At 38.9% G+C, this 18,334-nt stretch overlaps 1 protein-coding gene across 5 annotated transcripts in view; it reads right to left on the bottom strand.

The window, feature by feature from the left end:
- The window catches only part of Ice2 (interactor of little elongation complex ELL subunit 2), a 47,256-nt gene extending 32,680 nt beyond the window's left edge, over positions 1 to 14,576 (bottom strand). For 2 of the 5 annotated variants that reach the window (XR_004514304.1, XM_010641232.3), the window contains exons 1-6: positions 14,442 to 14,555; positions 13,551 to 13,670; positions 11,365 to 11,469; positions 4,335 to 4,596; positions 2,944 to 3,063; positions 615 to 752 (exon numbers count right to left, since the gene is read on the bottom strand). Coding sequence is in view for 4 of the 5 variants with exons in the window: in XM_010641232.3 (XP_010639534.1) it covers positions 615 to 752; positions 2,944 to 3,063; positions 4,335 to 4,596; positions 11,365 to 11,469; positions 13,551 to 13,591 (666 nt within the window). In the remaining variant the exon portion in view is untranslated. Of the gene's footprint in view, positions 1 to 614; positions 753 to 2,943; positions 3,064 to 4,334; positions 4,597 to 11,364; positions 11,470 to 13,550; positions 13,671 to 14,020; positions 14,331 to 14,441 lie in introns of those variants that run through there. The other 3 variants (XM_010641233.2, XM_010641234.3, XM_033756043.1) reach the window with 3 other exon arrangements.
- Positions 14,577 to 18,334: the final 3,758 nt, after the last annotated feature.

Raw genomic sequence — 18,334 nt, forward strand, 5'->3', positions numbered from 1 at the left:
ATTTAGAACATCCGTAAGCAAAGATGCTCATTCACATTTTTGCTTGGCCACACCAAATTTTTTTGTTTTGTTTTTTTAAAGGTCTAAGAGAGGAGTTTCATGGAAATTTCCTGGACCTCTTAAATTCTATCTTCTCTTTTTATGAAGCATAAATCTCAGCAGGGAATAATGGAACCCCTAAAATAATCTCTACATGTACTGATTTCAATGTTTGTGATCACATTTCCTTTTCAGAAAGAGGGCTTCCTATTTCTATTCAGGAACATCAAGGAAGATGGGAAGAATATCAAGAAATAGTGGTGTTATTTTTAAAAGGTTAAATCTTTGTATCCATAAAACTGGGATACAGATTTGTGCAGTGTATTCAAAGCCATCTCATTAATTGCTCAAAAATTTAAACATAAAATAGTATCTGTATGAAGCTGAGTGTGGTAGCGTACGCCTGTAACCCCAGTGCTCAGGAGGCTGAGGCAGCAGGATTGCTGCAAGTTCGAGGCCAGCCTGGACTACACAGTGAGACCTTGTCTCAACACCCCCACCCCAACAGTAACTATATAAAATACAGATGATGTTTCAGACCAACAAAAGCTTACATTTCATATTATAAACCTTACCAGTGCAAGAAGCGTTTTTTCTAATTTTAATCCTTCCTCTGTTCTGAATGGAAAGAACCCCATTAAGCTGGTGACTTCATGAAGAGTATAAAATTCTGGATACTTTTTCACTTGTTCAACACAAGCTTTTAAAATTTGCTAAAAAATAAAAATCAAGAAAAATCACATTTGTATTGTAGTTCTCTAACAATGCAACAAAAATATTTTAGTCACATGGGACTATGTAATTATTCATTGAAAAAGTTAACTGTTGCATTAATCAGGCTTAATTCAGGCACAGTGTATATTCCTTATTTGATTTAATCTTTTATTTTTCGTAACAAATTTTTAACCTAATTTCCTAAAATACCGATATTTAATAATACTAAAATTAGCAATCTTATTAAATTTTAAAATTCAATAGAGAAGACACATATTTTCTTTGCTATTTAAGAAACTGTCAAAGAAATAAAGCCACATGAAATTTCAAAATAATATACTCCAATAAAAGCAATTACATGAATGATTAGAAATAAATAAGTTTAATACTCTAAAATGATTCCCAAGCACAGTGAATTAATGAAGTAGTTATCTTACAGATTTTGAATTTATAATCTAAAAAATAAATGAGAATGTTATAAATCAAACAATGGAGCACTTAGCATTCCCTTCTCTCCAGTTTTCCAATTATCAATGACTTATTAAGAAACATAATCAGGAAGGAAGGAATACCCACAGCTACCCAAAAAGAACATACATCACATGTGACAGCATGTAAATAACTCACAGAGGCATAGGCACTGGTGAGGGAACGTGTTTATAATTAAACGCACCCATATACTGTCTTCTAAGATACACACTTTTTCTTCTGTCAGTTAATGTTATCTTAACCTCTTAGAACATATTCTAGGTCACAAAAGTTTTCAACAATAAACATCTTAATAATATGCAGACATATCTTTTCATCTATAGTTTCATATCCTTCCTTCCCCTTTTCTAATCCGCGCCCCCTGCTACCTGTATCATTTTCCCCCTGTGTCCACATATTTCAACGCTAATCTTGATAATTAATTGAGGGTATTACTCACAACTAATGTTGACATTGGTTAATATAGAAAAGTTGTGTTTTAAAACCTTACTCAACCAAAAACCTGTGTTTGCACTATGTTTTTGCTCCATATTTACAAAACTACCTAATTTTTCCCTCTTGCGGTCCCCTTGTATGGCAATCATTTCAAGAACCTGAACACATAAAGAAAAGCAATACAAAATAACTATGTGACATGAAGACTATTCTTTTTTTTGGTACCAGGGATCAAACTCGGGTCCTTGTGCTTGCAAGGCAGACGGCAGAACCACTGAGCTAAATCCCTGGCCCTAGACTATTCTGATTAGATATTTTTCTGGCACATTATTCTTGGTAAAACTGCTGATGCTGCAGTGCTCTTAACAGAATCTCACTTAATTCTGTATGGCAAAAGAAAGAGTCAAAGAAACACCAGGGCATTTTACTCTTGTACACATCATGCACAGTACAATAGTCCCCTTCAGCTGTGGTTTTATTTTCTACAGTTTCAATTACCTGCTGTCAACTGGGGTCTGAAAATATTACGTGGGAAATTTCCGTAATAAGCGGTTCATGTTTTAAATTATGCATCGTTTTGAGAGTGTGATCAAAATCCCAAGCTCTACCCTGTTCAGTAAGTCACCTTCTGTCCAGCACATCACTTAACGGCCACCTCAGTTACCAGATCAACTGCCAATGGTACGGCAGCAGTTGCACTCAAGTACAAGCAAGACAGTAGCAGCCTGGAAAGTTACCAAATCGCCTACATCTGTCACCTCAGTTCCTCGCATCACACAGGTGGATCATCTCACACTATCACAGCACGGAGAGGAACGCACAGTAAGATGTTTTCAGAGAATGACACCATATCCCTGTAACCGTTGTAACCGTACTGTTTTATTATTGTTGTTAAACTCTTACTGTGCCTAATTTACAAATTAAACATTATCATATGTATGTATGTATGGACAGGACAAGTGCATGTAATTATATGCACCTTCAGGCAGTCAGAGGGTCTCAGAATGCATTCTCTGTGGACTACTCTATGGAGGTGAATCATTAAAAATACAAGTATCATGCACGTGACTGTACTAAAGTTCACAATTTTGAGATGCCAGTATTTCTACTATTACAGTACAAGAATAAAAGGCCTACACATAACTCGTCCTCAAAATTGATAATATGGTCAGTTCCCCAGGCTTTTGGCAGGATCATCACACATGTCAGAAGCTCCTACTGTCTATCACTTGGCAGTTTGCACAAATGTAATTTTTTTTTTTTTACCTCTGTGAGGAGATGGGCATCGTAAGACAGCATATTATAATCCTGTGCACATTTCTTTGCAGAATTTTGCAAAAACTTTAGGAATTCAGAAACTTCTTCATTCACATGTTTTTTCATATCCTGATTTTTAAAAAAGTAGACATGTCTTGGAATAAAACAGTTCATTAGAAACACTTCTCAATCACTGCTCTAATAATTTGAACTTAATAATTATAGAACCAAATCCAAAGCAAAAAACACAAAGAAAAAGTTAACAAAGATTATAATAATAAGAATAAACATGTTACTTTTAAATTTTTAAAAAATTTTTTGTACCAGGGATTGAACTTGGATCCTTGAGCCTGCAAGGCAGGCAGCAGAACCACTGAGCTAAATCCCTGGCCCCAGTAAACATGTTATTAAAAACTCTAAGGCTTAGGACTGTAGCTTAGTGGTACAGCATGAGCTTAGCATGCATGAGGCCCTACGTTTAATCTCCAGCACAAAAAGAAAATAAAAAGAAAAAAAATATTCTATAAAAACAGAAAAGCAAATGACTAGTGCACACTTAGGAATTAAACATTTTATTTAAAAACAGTAGAAAAATGAGCCAACAATATGAATAGGTAAAGCAAAAAAGAAATAAAAATAATTCACAGATACGGGAAATGCTTTTTAATTAATTTTAATTAATTAAATTTACTAATTTTAATTAGTAATCACTATCAATTAAGGTAAAATAAGAAATCACAATCTTCCTCATGTCTGGTTAGAGGCAAAAAAGGTGATGTCTGCTGGGCGTGGTGACACATGCTTTGTAATCCCAGCACTTGGGAGGCTGAGGCAGGAGGATTGTTGCTACATAGTGAGTTCCAGGTCAGCCTTAACTACATAGTGAGACCCTGTCTCAAAAAACAAAAAGCAAAACAAAACAAAACCAAAAAAAGGGTGATGTACCGTATTAGTAAAAATAGCTTTAAGGTAGCTTTAAGGAAAACTTTCATACAATTGTGGTTCAAGTAAACTGGTTCAAACTTTTGACAGAAAAATGTACCCATGTGTAACTGTAGATCAAAGCTGTATAAATAAGCAAACTGTGATCCGGAATTTTTATTTTTAAGAATTTATCTTAAGGAAACAATAATAGATATGAATGACGATTTTGCTAAAAAGATGTCAGCGCTGCATCATTTATACAACTGAATATTAAGGTATAATTAAGCAATGACAATAGTTTCACAATAAGCTGTATAAAAGTTCTATCATTAATACTTGAGATGAACTGGAGACACACACACTTAAATGTCTTACTTTTCCATTTTTATCAATACACCACTAAGATAACAGGGGAAAATTTAAAACATTTCCTGATGTTTAGTGTTTTTGCTGAAGCCAAAGAACAGAATACATACCAAGTACTGTAAGTATTCATTTTTATTTATTCCAACAGCTTTGGAATTTGCAGGAATCTTTGCATATTTAACCAACAAGTCCACATAACTCCTCTGCTCTCTCTGTGAGAAACGAGAGAAACGAGGATAAGGCACTCTTGGTTTTGGAAGAAGAACCATTCCAACTCTGGTTTTAACATTTTCCTTTGCTTGAGATGCTGAACTAACTGCTGGCTCGTTTTCTACAGAACTTGCTGAGGCATTCAAATTTTCCCCTCTATGTCTGGAAAAAAAAATACAATTTACAAATATGTGCTTTTCACACGAAGATTACTATCATGGCACTTCATGATTCTCAATCACAAGGGAGAATATAGCGTGATTAACTGAGAAAACTCTGGATTATTATCTAACTCTGCCACCTGCATTTTGATATTTACCATTTAGTGTAATTAAGTATTCTGCCGGAAAGGACCGTATTGCAAACTTACGTTCAACTACCTGATGCAGAGGAAGAGGCACATGTGCTACACTTTTCATTTAATTTGGAAATTTTTCCCCCTTTACTGAAGAGGGGAAAATCATTTTTGCCAACTGTATTCACATTTACATTTGATACAATGGTATTTTTTTTAACAAATAAATTCTTCAGTAAGGGATATCAGTTAATATGAAAACAAAAGCAACGCAGAACAGGAACAGTCACAAACGTGAAGCTAATGAATTCACAGAGCTGCAAAATTTTCTCGTCTCCTGTTTATCTCAAGAATTAAGAAGAAAATTCTAACAACTGTGCACCATATTTTAAGGAAGCAGCAGTGGTTTTAGAAAAGCTGTCCAATACATGGCTATTTGCATGGGTATGTCTATGCTTTTCATGGACACAAAAGAAAAATCCCGGTGTATCTAGAATGAAACACACTAGGGAAAGTAGCTGATGGCTAGAGAACTTGTTTCCAGATTTGTTTACGAAATGTTACCTCCAATTTTCAAAAATCACCCCCACCCCCACAAAGGCATCTGACCAAAAGTGTCCTCTCTTGATCACCATCTCTCCTTATTCTGGTTAATCAGTTACTATATTCTATATTTTCAGTAAGATAATTTGAAATTCCACCAAAAGCTACATTTCCTTGGCCTCTACAACCATAATTTCTACCATAGCCACAATATCTATGATTTGGCTTCACAAACTCAGAGAGGAAGGGAGGAACCTAATGAGAAAGACGGACATCTGTCGATTCGTTCTTCATTTCTCCATTCATTAACATTTACTGATATGTATATGTTCCAGCCTATGCTAGATACTGGAGATACAACAAACATTAAGCGCACTAAACTCTGTTCTCCAGGACTTTAAGAGTCAGTGGATTAGCAAGTAAATGAGACGAAATAAAAGTTAAGTATGTATATCAATAAAATATGACTAGGGGGAGCTTAGGTTTTCAAACTCAATATACCAAGCAGATGACGGAAAAGAAGCCTAAAGATATTGTGACTGGGGATTAAGAGGAAGAAAGAGGGCTGGGGATTTAGCTCAGTGGTTCCAGAGCCTGCTTTGCAAGTGCAAGGACCCAAGTTCAATCCTGGTACCAGAAAAAAAAAAGAAGAAGAATGAGAAGGGAGGGGAAATACACAGAGCAGTGATTCTTAATCACAATGGTCTTACTTCTTTAGGGCAGTGTGGAAGCTGCAGGTACAGCTGAGGCAAATGAGTGAAGAGGGTTAATAAGAAATACTTATGTGCTACACTGTCCTGCACAACTGTTAAAATAATTCTGGTCTGTTGTTGTATATTCTAATCCTACATTTTATTCACTTTTAAATGGTCTGTGACTCTTTATTTTTTTGTACTGGGGATCGAACTCATGGCAATGCACTTGCAAGGCAGGTGTGATGCCACTGAGCTAAATCCCTGGCCTTGTCTATATTTCTTTTATGGTATTAATTTTATCTTACTGCTCTTAAGTGCAGTCTCCTTTTTTTGAACTGCAAGAGCACAAACATACCAAGCACTCTCCCAATGAATTACTCCAATCCTCCTGACCTTATTATTGTAACTGCTATATATCACCTAGTAGTAGCATCTACGTATTTCCATACCAAATACACATTATACATCATTTCATTTTATTTCACATTTATATATTTAAGATATATTATTTTAAAAATTAAGACTGTGGTAATTATTAGCTACTAATTTCATTTCAGGCTAATAGAAGTGTCTTATTTCTTATACATATTTTTTATAAAAAGTGGGAGGGTTTTGACCAGATAAGTTGAGGATTAAGAATTTAGATCTGTGTCTAGACAAAGGGTGAGTTCACCCAATCCAAAATTAGCCCTGATTTGTTTCAATCAACTTTATAAGACTAGAACAAGTATGGTAAAAATTTCAAAACTTGAAAACAGTATGAGAGAAATATTTACTCCCCCAAAATAAAGCAAAATACTCAAGATGAAAAACTAATCAGAAGAGCTGGTTAGTTAATGGGAAAAGAATTTTGGAAATTAAAATTAGGATGGTCAGACTGGCTCTGAAAATAATGCAGGTGAAAGAAGAAGGCATATTTAGCTACTAGAGTTTTTTCAACAACTGTATAAAAATAAGCACATTTCAGGTTAACAAAATGAATATCAACTGCTGATCTTGGAAGAGATGTATTACAGCAAATTGATTTCTCACCGGAAAATGTCTTGAGAGCTATTCAAACCTAACGGTACTGTATCTGCAACTCTTAACAATGCTGCTTCGCAGCTGTCTCTCTGAATATGAGAACATGTCTGTCCTTGTGGCACAAACTGGCAAATTTAATTAAGCTGCTGCAACAACAAGGTGCTGACTCAGATATGCCGGAGTAGGAAAGTCAAGGAACTCTAGCAGTTAAACTGGCTACATTCAGCAAAGAATGAGATGGCAGCACATCAAGATCATTTCCGAGCGCAGTGCTGTCAAAATCTTCATCAGGGTGTAAACCAAAAGCACCTTACAGGGTTTCTCTATCCCCATTTACAGCACTATATTTTATTTCAGTTCATAGTCTGAAGTTTCCACCCTTCCTTTTGTTAACTACCCATTCTCCTTCATTTTATTGAAAGATTATATGAAAAAAGCAGAATCCAATATTGTTAGCTTCCTGTACTTTAAGACTGCTGGTATGGCAGCTTCTTTAAAAGTACCATTTGGAAATAATATTCTGGCCTCCATTCGGAGTCTACCCGTATTTCCTGAGTTTGATTTACTTTTCTATAAAGACTGGGTTAAAGACTCAGCTTTTTTCTATTTAAAGCTACTACTTTTCTCCTTGTTGGCTTAAAACTCAAGTTATAAATATCTGCAACCAGAATCTTTAATTTAAAAAAAAGGCAAATGTTTATAGTGATTATTTCTATATAAGTGGCTCATGGGGCATTCTGATAGTTGCTTACATAACCTTTCCAAATATTTCATAGTGAACATAATTCATTTTTGCTGCTTGACGGGAAACACCATATTAACTTACTACATTAGTCATATGTAAACATACAATTCCATTGGTTCTTTCATTTTATAAACATATATGGAGTATGGAGAGTAAAAGGAAAGCTTTTTATGTTGAAATTAAGAGTAAAGCCTTTTTGGCTGGGCATGGTGGTGCATGTCTATAATTTCAGCACTTGGGAAGCTGAGGCAGAAGGATCATCACAAGTTTGAGGCTAGCCTGGGCTGCATAGTGAGTTCAAGGCCAGCCTAGACTACACAGTGAGTCCCTGTCTCAAAAACAAAACAATCAGGAGGCTGAAGCAGGAGGATCACCATGAGTTCAAGGTCAGCCTGGGCTACATAGTAAGTACCTGTCTCAAAAAAACGGGGGGGTGGAAAATAAGAGTAAAAGCCTTTTTGTGACAGGACAAGGGTTGAAAAAAAGCCTGCTTCTGTTAAAAGTGGTGTGATTAAAAATGTCAGTATTTTCCAACATGTGAGAGAATACATAAAATGAAATGAAAAATTAGGGCTAATAAAAAGTTCATACTCTTCCTGGTATTTCCACCAAAAAAACAGCTGTAAATTAGTTGTAGCGTCTGAAAATCCACCACTTCCTATAACAATACTCAATAAAATTTAGGACTAGAGGAAAAAAAAGTCGAGAAACATATATCAAAATTCCATAATACATAAATACATACATATACATATACATATATATGTTATATATATATGTATAGGTAAATTACGCAGTAAGTTATTTTGTGCTGTATAGAAATCTAAAGAAAAATAAGCAGATTTTAAAGGGAGAATAAAATATCTCAGGAGTTTGGCATAAACACCAGCCAAATGTCCTCTACTCCCTACGTTTTGTTTGTTTTCTTTTTTTTTTTTGGTAGTACTGGGGATCGAGTCCAAGGCTTTTGCACTGAGCTCCATCCTGAGCTCTATTTCTTTATTCTGAGACAGGGATTCAGCTGATGAGTTGCCCAGAGTCTGCCAGCATGACGGATCACAGGCACACACCAGCATGCTCACTTTGCCCTCTGCCTTGTTCAAAGCGAGGCTATAAGCCACACTCAACTTAAGTTGAATGAAGTGGACCCGAAGAGAACCATTAACATTTTTAAGAAGCAGTGTAAGGATGAGCAAAACCAGTATCAAAATATTTTAGTCTGAAATATAAGCGAGATAAAAGTTCAAAAGTGGTAAGAGGATTTTTTAAAAAAGGTAAAGACGTAGGTTTGCAAATCCCAGGATACTACAGTTTGATGGGCATTTTGGAATCAAAATAAACAAAGGCAATTATTTAACTGGTAAATTTTATGAAATTGTCAGTAAGAAATGATACAAGCTGAATCACAGAAGTATTTTTTAAATCCACAGATGCACATACATAAAGAGGTTTATCAATTTTCTAAACCTGGCAATAGTGAAGACATTCAAACGTGCTTGCTTCATGAATGTTTGTAATAGCAATCTGGAAACATTTATCAAAATAAATACACACATTATCTTCCACTTACAAAAATTTGCCTTATTTACTGCAATTTTAAGGGAATGGAAAGGAGCTAAATGAATATCAATAAGTCACTTAAAATTATATACATCAATAGAAGATGAAACAGCTACTGAAAAGAATGAGGTCAAACTGTATGTGCTAAGAGAACAATATCATTACCATGATACATCAGGTTAAGGCCAGTACAGCATAGGCCACTGTACACAGGATGCTCCTTTGCATTAAAAAGATGGGGCATATTACCGTATGCGTGCAGTATGATACATATGCACCTACTATAAGCTAAATGAACTCCATAGATACGACTTTAATCCTTTGAAGTTCACATTTAAAAGGTTGTATTAAAAGTGCAAAATAGAGCCGGGGATTTAGCTCAGTGGTTCCACCACCTGCCTCGCAAGCACAGGGACCTGAGTTCAATCCCCATACCAAAAAACAAAACAAAAAAGTGCAAAATAAATGTTTCTTAAATATTCAAGGAATCTGATGATTGGCCATGACAAGAAGCCTGAAGGTAAGGGTGGCAAAAGACCTGAGAAATACCAATGACCAGAATACTAGGAAGAAAACTAGAAGAGCGAGACAGCTCCTAGTCCAGAGCTCACTGAGGCCCATGAGAGGAGCAGGTTCATTGCTGCAGTGGAGGTGGAAACTACATTAGAGTGGGATGCTCAGCGGAAAGCAAGCACAATGGGTTATGCAGTGAATGAAGATTTTTATCCTTCTTTTACTATATTCTGTCAATCTGATTCTTGATTAGGAAGTTAAATCCACTTCTACTTCAAGTAATTACTGATAGAGAAGGATTCACTATTTTGTTAAATGTTTTCCATAGGTCATACAGCTTTTTTTGCTCATTTTCTCCCAGTAAGCATACACAAGTCTTTAAAGAAGTCTAAGAACAAATGAAGAAAGACGTGAGATGGTGTCTGCAGTGGAATGTGGAGTTCAGGGAATATTTAACACAGGAAAACCTGAACATATTCAACTACTGATCAAGATGACTGAAAATGGGAGAGAATAAAGATATAGGAACAAGAGGTGGTAACTGGCAGAGAGGAAAATGAGAAGGCAGGAAAAGATGGGGATATAGGTTTCCTCCCTGGTAAAAGAACAAAGGATGAACGGAAATGTGGAACTCCCCCCTAAGTCTACAACTGCTGGTTTGCCAATTAATCTGCAATGGAGTATAAAGTCAGTCAAAAGGAAAAGAGCTGCTACTATAGGGAGGTTAACAAAATACATAATTCTTTTAAAGTGAAAATTATCACTAAATAGTCATTTTCATCCCAGAGAGGAAAAAAAGCTTTGGCAATCTGGCAGTATCTATCAAAATATAAAGGGCATACATCATACAGCTAAATAATTCAATTTCCATGAATTTATCTTTTTTTTTCTTGGTACTGGGGATCGAACTTGGGACCTTGGGCTTGCAAGAACCCACTGAACTAATTCCCAGGCAGAGGAACCGTTGAACTAATTCCCTGGCCCTCCATGAATTTATCTTTAAATTGAAAAAAACAAAAAAATTCTCACCAATATATTATTTACAATTACAAAAAGGAATACAAACACTTTACAAAATAGAACTACATAAATGAAGTAAAAGTTCTATATAATGAAATAACACATACCTACTAAGAAGAGTGGGGAAAAAAGATTGAGCTATACGGGCCGGGGATTTAGCTCAGTGGTTCCAGCGCCTGCCTCGCAAGCACAAGGGCCTGAGTTCGATCCCCGGGACCAAAAAAAAAAAAAAAAACAAAAAAAAAAAATTGACCTATATGTATAGAAGCAGGGAAAGAAACACAAAATACTGATTTTAATGGAAAAGCAAACTGTAAAAGAGTTTTATAAATATTTTAAAATGGGAATGATCCCATTTTATGTGGGTATAGGGTTTTGCTCATGTGTGGAGAGAGATAAAGTGTTAACAGTAGTTTTTTTTCTATTTTTAAACTTTCTTTCATTTAAATGTGGAATAGTAAAGATAGATATAAATTGCAATCACCAGAAAAATAATTACATATGAAAATAAAGAGCCACATGAATAAACATATTACCTGTTAGACAAAATACATAATTCTTTTAAAGTTGGAGCCATGGAATGTTCTTTATAGTTTTCTCGAGAGAAAAATGTTTTCAGGCCATTTTTGGGGGAAATGTCCCTGTGAAATAAAGTAATTTATTTGCATTTGACAATTCAAAATTTCACACTAGACCAGAAGCATAACGGTACAATTGTAAATTATGACTCCATGCCCTTTACCCCCTTTTGCTAGACAACTACGTCTTAATGTGTTTAATTTCATGAACCAGATCTGTGAACCTGGATGCTTTCTCAGGCAGCAGTAAGCTCAGGCCACTTATGAAACTTTCTAGCTCCTACAATCACTCTTGCTTTTCTTGTAGCACCCAATTACATAAACGTCAGAGAGACTCAAGGATTAAAGATAGAACAATTAAGTCTTTGAGAGAGGAAGGCTCATCTCTGGCTGTGGGGCATAACATTAGGATCTTTGGTAAAAAGAATGTGCTTCTTTTTTTTTTTTCAAGAACTATTATACCAGACCAAAACACTGAATATCCTACTTATCTTTGTTAACTTGGCAAATGGGACAAAGGGGTGCCTTTGCTAAAATCATCTGTGAAGTGATGTATGATTTTTCGTAAGTCCAGAATTAATCAAGATTAACATCCTACAGCCAATGCTTTCCGTGTACTGTAGTTAAGTATCCCCCAGATGCTGGCTGAATAAAGGAACTAAAAAATTGAAAACCTTGAGAATCATTAATGTAGGAAGGACAACAGTTAGTGGAACTATGTGAGAAACCATAGTTTCTTTCAAAGGTTACGATCATGTGCAAAGATTTTACACCACATTTGGTTTCACAATGCCAGTGGTACATGTGTAAGAAAAATGTGCTCAACATCTGGACACATACTTTACAATCCTGGCAAGGAAAACTCTTAAAACCTACAATAGAATGCTCTAATCAAATATAACTTCTGGCTGATGCAGTACCCAAATGGGAAATTTTAGAATGCTTGCTGTTTAATTAATTATTAATGCTTTTATGAGTGTTTGCTATGATTAGGGTATTAATGGTAAAATTACAATTTGTTTGCTATGGACCAGGCTAAACCCTTCTTTTCCCTTCCCTTCCCTCTGTTTTGCTGTGACCCTGGAGATTAAACCAAAGGCTTTGGGCTAGGCATGCACTCTGTCACTGAGCTACCTCCTGTGCTTTTCTTTTCTTCTTTTTTTTTTTTTTTGAGGTAGGGTCTCACTACGTAGTTCAGGCTGGCCAGGACCTTACTATGTGGCCGATGCTGGCCTCGAACTCATGGTGATCCTCCTGCCTCAGCATTCACAATGCTGGGATTACAGGTGTGCATCACCATGCCCAGTTGTCCCGTACTTTTCTTGAGACATGGTTTCACCAATTTATTCAAGCTGACCTTGAACCTGTGATCCTCTTGCCTCAGTTTCTAGAAAAGCTGGGATTATAGGCACGCACCATTCTGCCCGGCTTAAAGTTTATTATGTTGTTAAGGTACTGCATGTGTAATATCTCAATGAATTCTAAGATTTCCACTTACTGTAAAACAAAGTCAAAGACCTAAGGGATTGTGGGCTCCTTTGGGAATAAGAGTGTTTTTGCAATAAATAGGTTATTATTGCACATAATGATTTAATAATCTCTGAGTCAGGTACTATTTAAAAAATCTTTGTAACCTCTGTGCAACCTTTGTATCATCCTTGGCTGACTCAGTAAACATATGTTAAAATGACCTAAAGAAGAAGCATGCATTAGTTACATGGCTGCAAAACCACATTACTTAACTGGTTTCGCCATTTGAGAAGCTCTCACGCACTTCTAAAATACAGAATACAATCTACACATTTATATTATCATTTGATATTGACTGTAACATAAGAGAAAGAAGCGTGTCTAATTTTAAAGAGGCCCTACCTCTTTTATTATTTGTATGGAATTAGGCAAAGGTTTTAGGTACAAGAAAATCCCAGCATTTCCCTTCCAGAAGAGACCAATGACATACACATGATGAAATCATAAATCAGAAGTGTTCAGTATGTGAAGATGAGAAGAGAGTAAATTCCAAGACCACAAATTTTATTTTCCATTTCTTGCAAATCTTTCTGGGCCAGGAGCTATCTTTTCCTATATCAACCACCAGCCCAGACTCACTCCCCTTCAACGGATTAGGAAGAGATAGAACTTACCAGTTTAGCTTTGGTTCACTCATGGATATACAGGAGCTCATCTTCCTAGATTTCTGTAGCACACAATTCTGTTGCCTGGCAGCAAAGGCTTCAAGATAGGCAGGATCCCTCCAGCACGTACTTTCAACCCAGGAAAATCAAAAGATCACAATCAAAATCAAGGGATTGGCTTAGGTGAGAAAGAATCTCTGATTATTGTCAAAGCAATGTGAGCCTAGAAGGGAATGCTGCCCACAGATGAACGGAACAAGGTCCTCTGTAGCTGAGTAACAACGATGAGCCTGTTTCCATTAAACTTGGGCCAGAAGGGTCTTTCTTAGTACAGTCTGGACTTGATGGCAAGGAGGTGTATGTCTTAGCTCTTCCCTGCTCCCTTATTGTTAAAAATCTTGTTTCCCGACCATACTGTTATGGGACACATTCTGCACACCACGCATGGCAAAAGTTCTCCGACTATCAAGAACTCAGACCTTTCTAAGAGAACGAACCGTCCGGCTGAGACTCACGTCCAGGCAACTAAAGTGACAATTCACAGGACTGTCTGGAGTTATCATCAGGAGCAACGATTTGCTACATGATTTTTGCCGATCTGTCACCCCGAGCGGGATGACAACGTGGCTAGCGAAAGGGTAACAGATTCGGGAATCTTAGCCCCTCCCAGGCCACCGAATCCACTGCGACCCTGTAAGGGACTGGGAGGTGAGGGTGGGGGTTGGATTAGGCAAGGGGACCGCGGCGGCAAAGGAGACCCGACAGGCGAAGGGGGCTGCGAAGCCGGCGCCGGAGGCAGAGCTCGCCATGCTCCTTCCGCCCCCGCCACGAGCCCTCTGTTTGCCCACCCACACTTAGGGCCGTGCCCTCCCGCCGCTTCTCCGCCGTTCTTCCGCCCACCTCGCGCTCTCCGGCGGCGCCCTCCCGGCCGCGGACCCCACAACACACACGCTCCGCCCCAATCCTCACCCCGGAGCGGCAGGGAAGGTGGTATTTAAAGAACGTGGACGCGCGAACCCGGTCCTGCGCGATGACGTCACGAGACGCAGGGGCGGGGCGTACGTGTGCCTGGGCTCTGGCATAGCGCCGTGCGTGCTGCAGTTGGTTTAGTCCTGATTGTTGAGGTCTGGTTTTTGATGTACCCTAGGCCTCAGAGTGTTTGTCGAGTGAGCCAGGATTGTGGTACATGGGGAGGAGGCCAGGCATGTGATTGGAAAGACACGGATGTGATCCTAGGAAGTTAACTTCCCTAATCCCGTTTCTGCACCATGAAGTGGAGATGGATTGGAGTATGCGCTCCTACGCCTAGCCGAGAACTTGGCTCCTCACGGGCCTGTTCCCTGTTCCCTGTGCCACTTAAGATGTCACTTCCTCTAGGGTCACTTGTGGTCCCGTGGGACCAAAACTGGTATTTCCAGAGTTCCCGCCTCCACAAGGGGGATTAAACTCAAGGCCTTCACAGTGATTCCCTTTTTCATTTTTATTCTGAGGCGCGGTTTTGCCTAGTTGCTAAATTACCTGGGTTGGGCTCGAACTTGGAATCCTTCACCTCAGGCTCTCAGAGTGTAGAGATTACTGGCATGTGCCACCGTGCCCAGCTTTTCCAGAGCTTTTCAACCCAAAGTAGAAAGCTATAAGCTACTTAAGAGAAGTGTTATGGTTTGGATCTTAACTATCTTCCAAATGCCTGTAGACCGAAGGCTGGGTTGCCAATCTATGGGAAGGTGGTGAATCCTTTAAGGGGCGGGGCTTATTTGCAATTAATTCCGTGGGGGTGTTCCCTGGCAGGGGATGTTGGGACCGCAGTCCCTCTCTGTTTTCTCTCGGAGCAGCTGTGCTCGGCCCCTGCGCTGAGGTCTGATGTTCTGCCTCTTCAGGGAGCCGAATGACCACGACGGCAGACTCTGAAACCGTGAGCCCGATAAACCTTTTCTTCTTTACCTTAGGAATTTCCTCACAGCAACAGACACATAGCACTAGAGGTATAGAGAAATACTATGTGAGTTCGAAGAGGAAGAGAAATTATAGTTGTGAGAGGCAGAAAGCTGCTTCGAATGGCTTAGAGACTTGAATTTGTTAACCTAAACCACTCCGTTAGGGTACAGGGTGGTAGCAGAGCAGGAACTTGGTTAAGCAAGGAGCTACCAGGTTGAAAGATGATCACTGATCTTGCCGCCCTGATGGTCATTATGGTCTTGCCAGGAAGCTCATACAGGAGCAGTTTGCATAAGGGGTTGTTGACCACGGGCTGGTGGGCCTTTTCTCCCAGGTGGAGGTGCCTCACGTGTTTTCCAGCTCTGCGTATTTCCAGAAAAACTGATTGTTGTCGTCAACGATCAGGTGGTTCTTGTTGCTGATTAGTTTGCCTGCGTTCAGTTCCTGATAGTACAGAAAGGAAAGGTTAGGAATCAGTAGCTGCTCAGAGAAGACAAGAGTAAGGTGAAGTTAAATACGAGGTCCGGCGTGCTGAGGGAGAGAGATCTGGTCTTAATGCTTGGTTCTTCATCAAACAGCTGCCCTGAGCGCTTGCAGTGTGAGCTAACTTGAAGAATTCGGGTAGTGGACTGTTGGGAACAGGCATGAGAGACAGAGGCCAGCTCAAGGAATTGTGCTAACCAGTTGCAAGAACAGACCCTAGTTTGTGTGCTATGAGGAACCTGTGTTCTGAATTTTACAATGTTCAATGATATTGCTCACTGTTATTCTAAAAAATATGCTATAAGTGGTGGTGAACCTTTTAGAGCTTTCGATGATAACAATCAGCTGCGGTACATGTGCTTTAGGTTCGCCACCACTGCTGTAAGAGCTCTTGGGTGGTTTATTTTAACTGGATTGCGAGGTCTTTGAAGGGTAATAGAAACAGGTGGAGAAGTTGACTGGCGCCAAACACAGAAGGCTTTGTAAACCGGATGGAGGAAGTTTGGCTTTATAAGAAATAGAATGGGGAGGGGGGCTTATAACCAAAGGATGACAGTAGGGCTGCTCCAGGAGAGTTGTCTGGCCCCATAATCAATGAATGGTGTGAGTGTGAGTGTGTGGGGGGTTAGGAGACAGTGGTTACCAGTCAGCAGGTGAAAAGCCTGACACGGTGCAGTTTTGTTTTTTTTATTAGGTTGATGATATTTATGGCTGTACTAAAACTTACAGAGTAAATGTGTTGGGTGCTACCTTCTCTCTTTATTTGGTACCCATAGTCTCGATTCAGTTACCCACAGTCAGCTATGGTCTGAAAATATTAAATGAAGTGTTCTAGAAATAAACATTTTAATAATTCACAAGTCTTCTTATACTAGTATGTGGTTATGATTATTCTATTTTTAAGTTTAATCTCATTCTCTGCCTAATGTGTAAGTTAAATTTATCATAGGTAGGTATAGGAAAACAACACAGTGATAGAGGGCTTGGTACTATGTTTCTGATATTCACTGAGGCACTGCACATATCCCTGGGAATAAGGGGACTCGTAAGCATGCAGTCAAGGAGAATTGGGCAGTCCTGCCCTAGCCTGTATCAGCTGCTATACTTATTAAAGAATTGTGCTACTGGGCCCGGGATTTAGCTCAGTGGTTTCACAACCTGCTTCGAAAGTGCAAGGTCCCGAGTTCCATCCCTGGTATGTACACATACACACACACAAACATGCCGTGCTTGAAGAATTGTGCTACTGGCAGGTACCAGCCCATATCACCACATGCACTATGGTATAGGAGCGTCATCATACAGTCCTTGTGTTGGGATTCCGGATTTTCATGCTCAGGCACTGTTCTCTAGTTCGAGTGGTTGCAAGATAGCAGTCACAGTTTTAGAACCAGAAATCACTTGGAGATTATCTAGTCTGACCCCCTGTTTTGTTGGTAAGGAGACAGGCTTAATTTGCCAAGCTGCTTTTCCAATATCATGTGATCAGTGATAAAATGAATACTAAAATCAGGCCTTGTAACATTTGCCACTTGTTAGGAATTGAATGCTTGCCCCCACTTCCACTACACCCAGAATCGAAGCCGTAAGACCCAATGTGATAGCTCTGTCAGATGGGATTTGGGGAACTAATGAGATATAGATTAAGGTGTGTGGATGGGACCTTGTGATGGGATTAATGCCCTTCTAGGAAGACGAAGAGGGACCAGAGGTCACTTTCTCTACCACGTGAGGATGCAGCCAGAAGGTGGCCGTCTACAGGCCAGAAGCTGAATCGATCACAGCTGAATCTTGACTTCCCAGCTTCCAGAGCTATGAGAAAATGCACGAATGTGTTAACAGGTTCCTGATGGCTAGAAGGGGGGTGGCTGCACATGCGTGACTGTCCCATCACGCGGCGTGTGCCACTGGTGGTATAGATGGAGCTAATCCCTTTTATCAGTGTTGCTTGAACTCGGATAACTACTGCACAGATATAAATATTGATCAGTGCTACTCATACCAATGAAAAATTCCTACACTAATCAAATTAAATTGAAAAAATTTATTTGTATTGAATTTCTTTAAAACATTGTCTATGTGACAGCAGCTGATTTGTGAAGAGTGCACAACACAGCTTGACGCACCTGACCCCCCTACAGAGGATCTAACTCGGGATCTTGCACTTGCAAGGCAGGCGGCAGAACCACTGAGCTAAATCCAGGCCTACAGGACCTTTTTGTGGCCTCCACCGCACCCAGTTTTCCCCATAATTTTATAATAATCCCTTTGTTGCTTGCGTGTGTTTCTCACCCTCCCCAAATAAGCTTCTACAAAGTGATTTTTTGGAGTAATTTACGCCAGTGGCATGTCTACACAGGTCTATCAGTAATGGA

The sequence above is a fragment of the Fukomys damarensis genome, unplaced genomic scaffold, assembly GCF_012274545.1.
Source record: "Fukomys damarensis isolate Sample0158 unplaced genomic scaffold, DMR_v1.0_HiC HiC_scaffold_25, whole genome shotgun sequence".
In the NCBI taxonomy this organism is placed as follows: domain Eukaryota; kingdom Metazoa; phylum Chordata; class Mammalia; order Rodentia; family Bathyergidae; genus Fukomys; species Fukomys damarensis.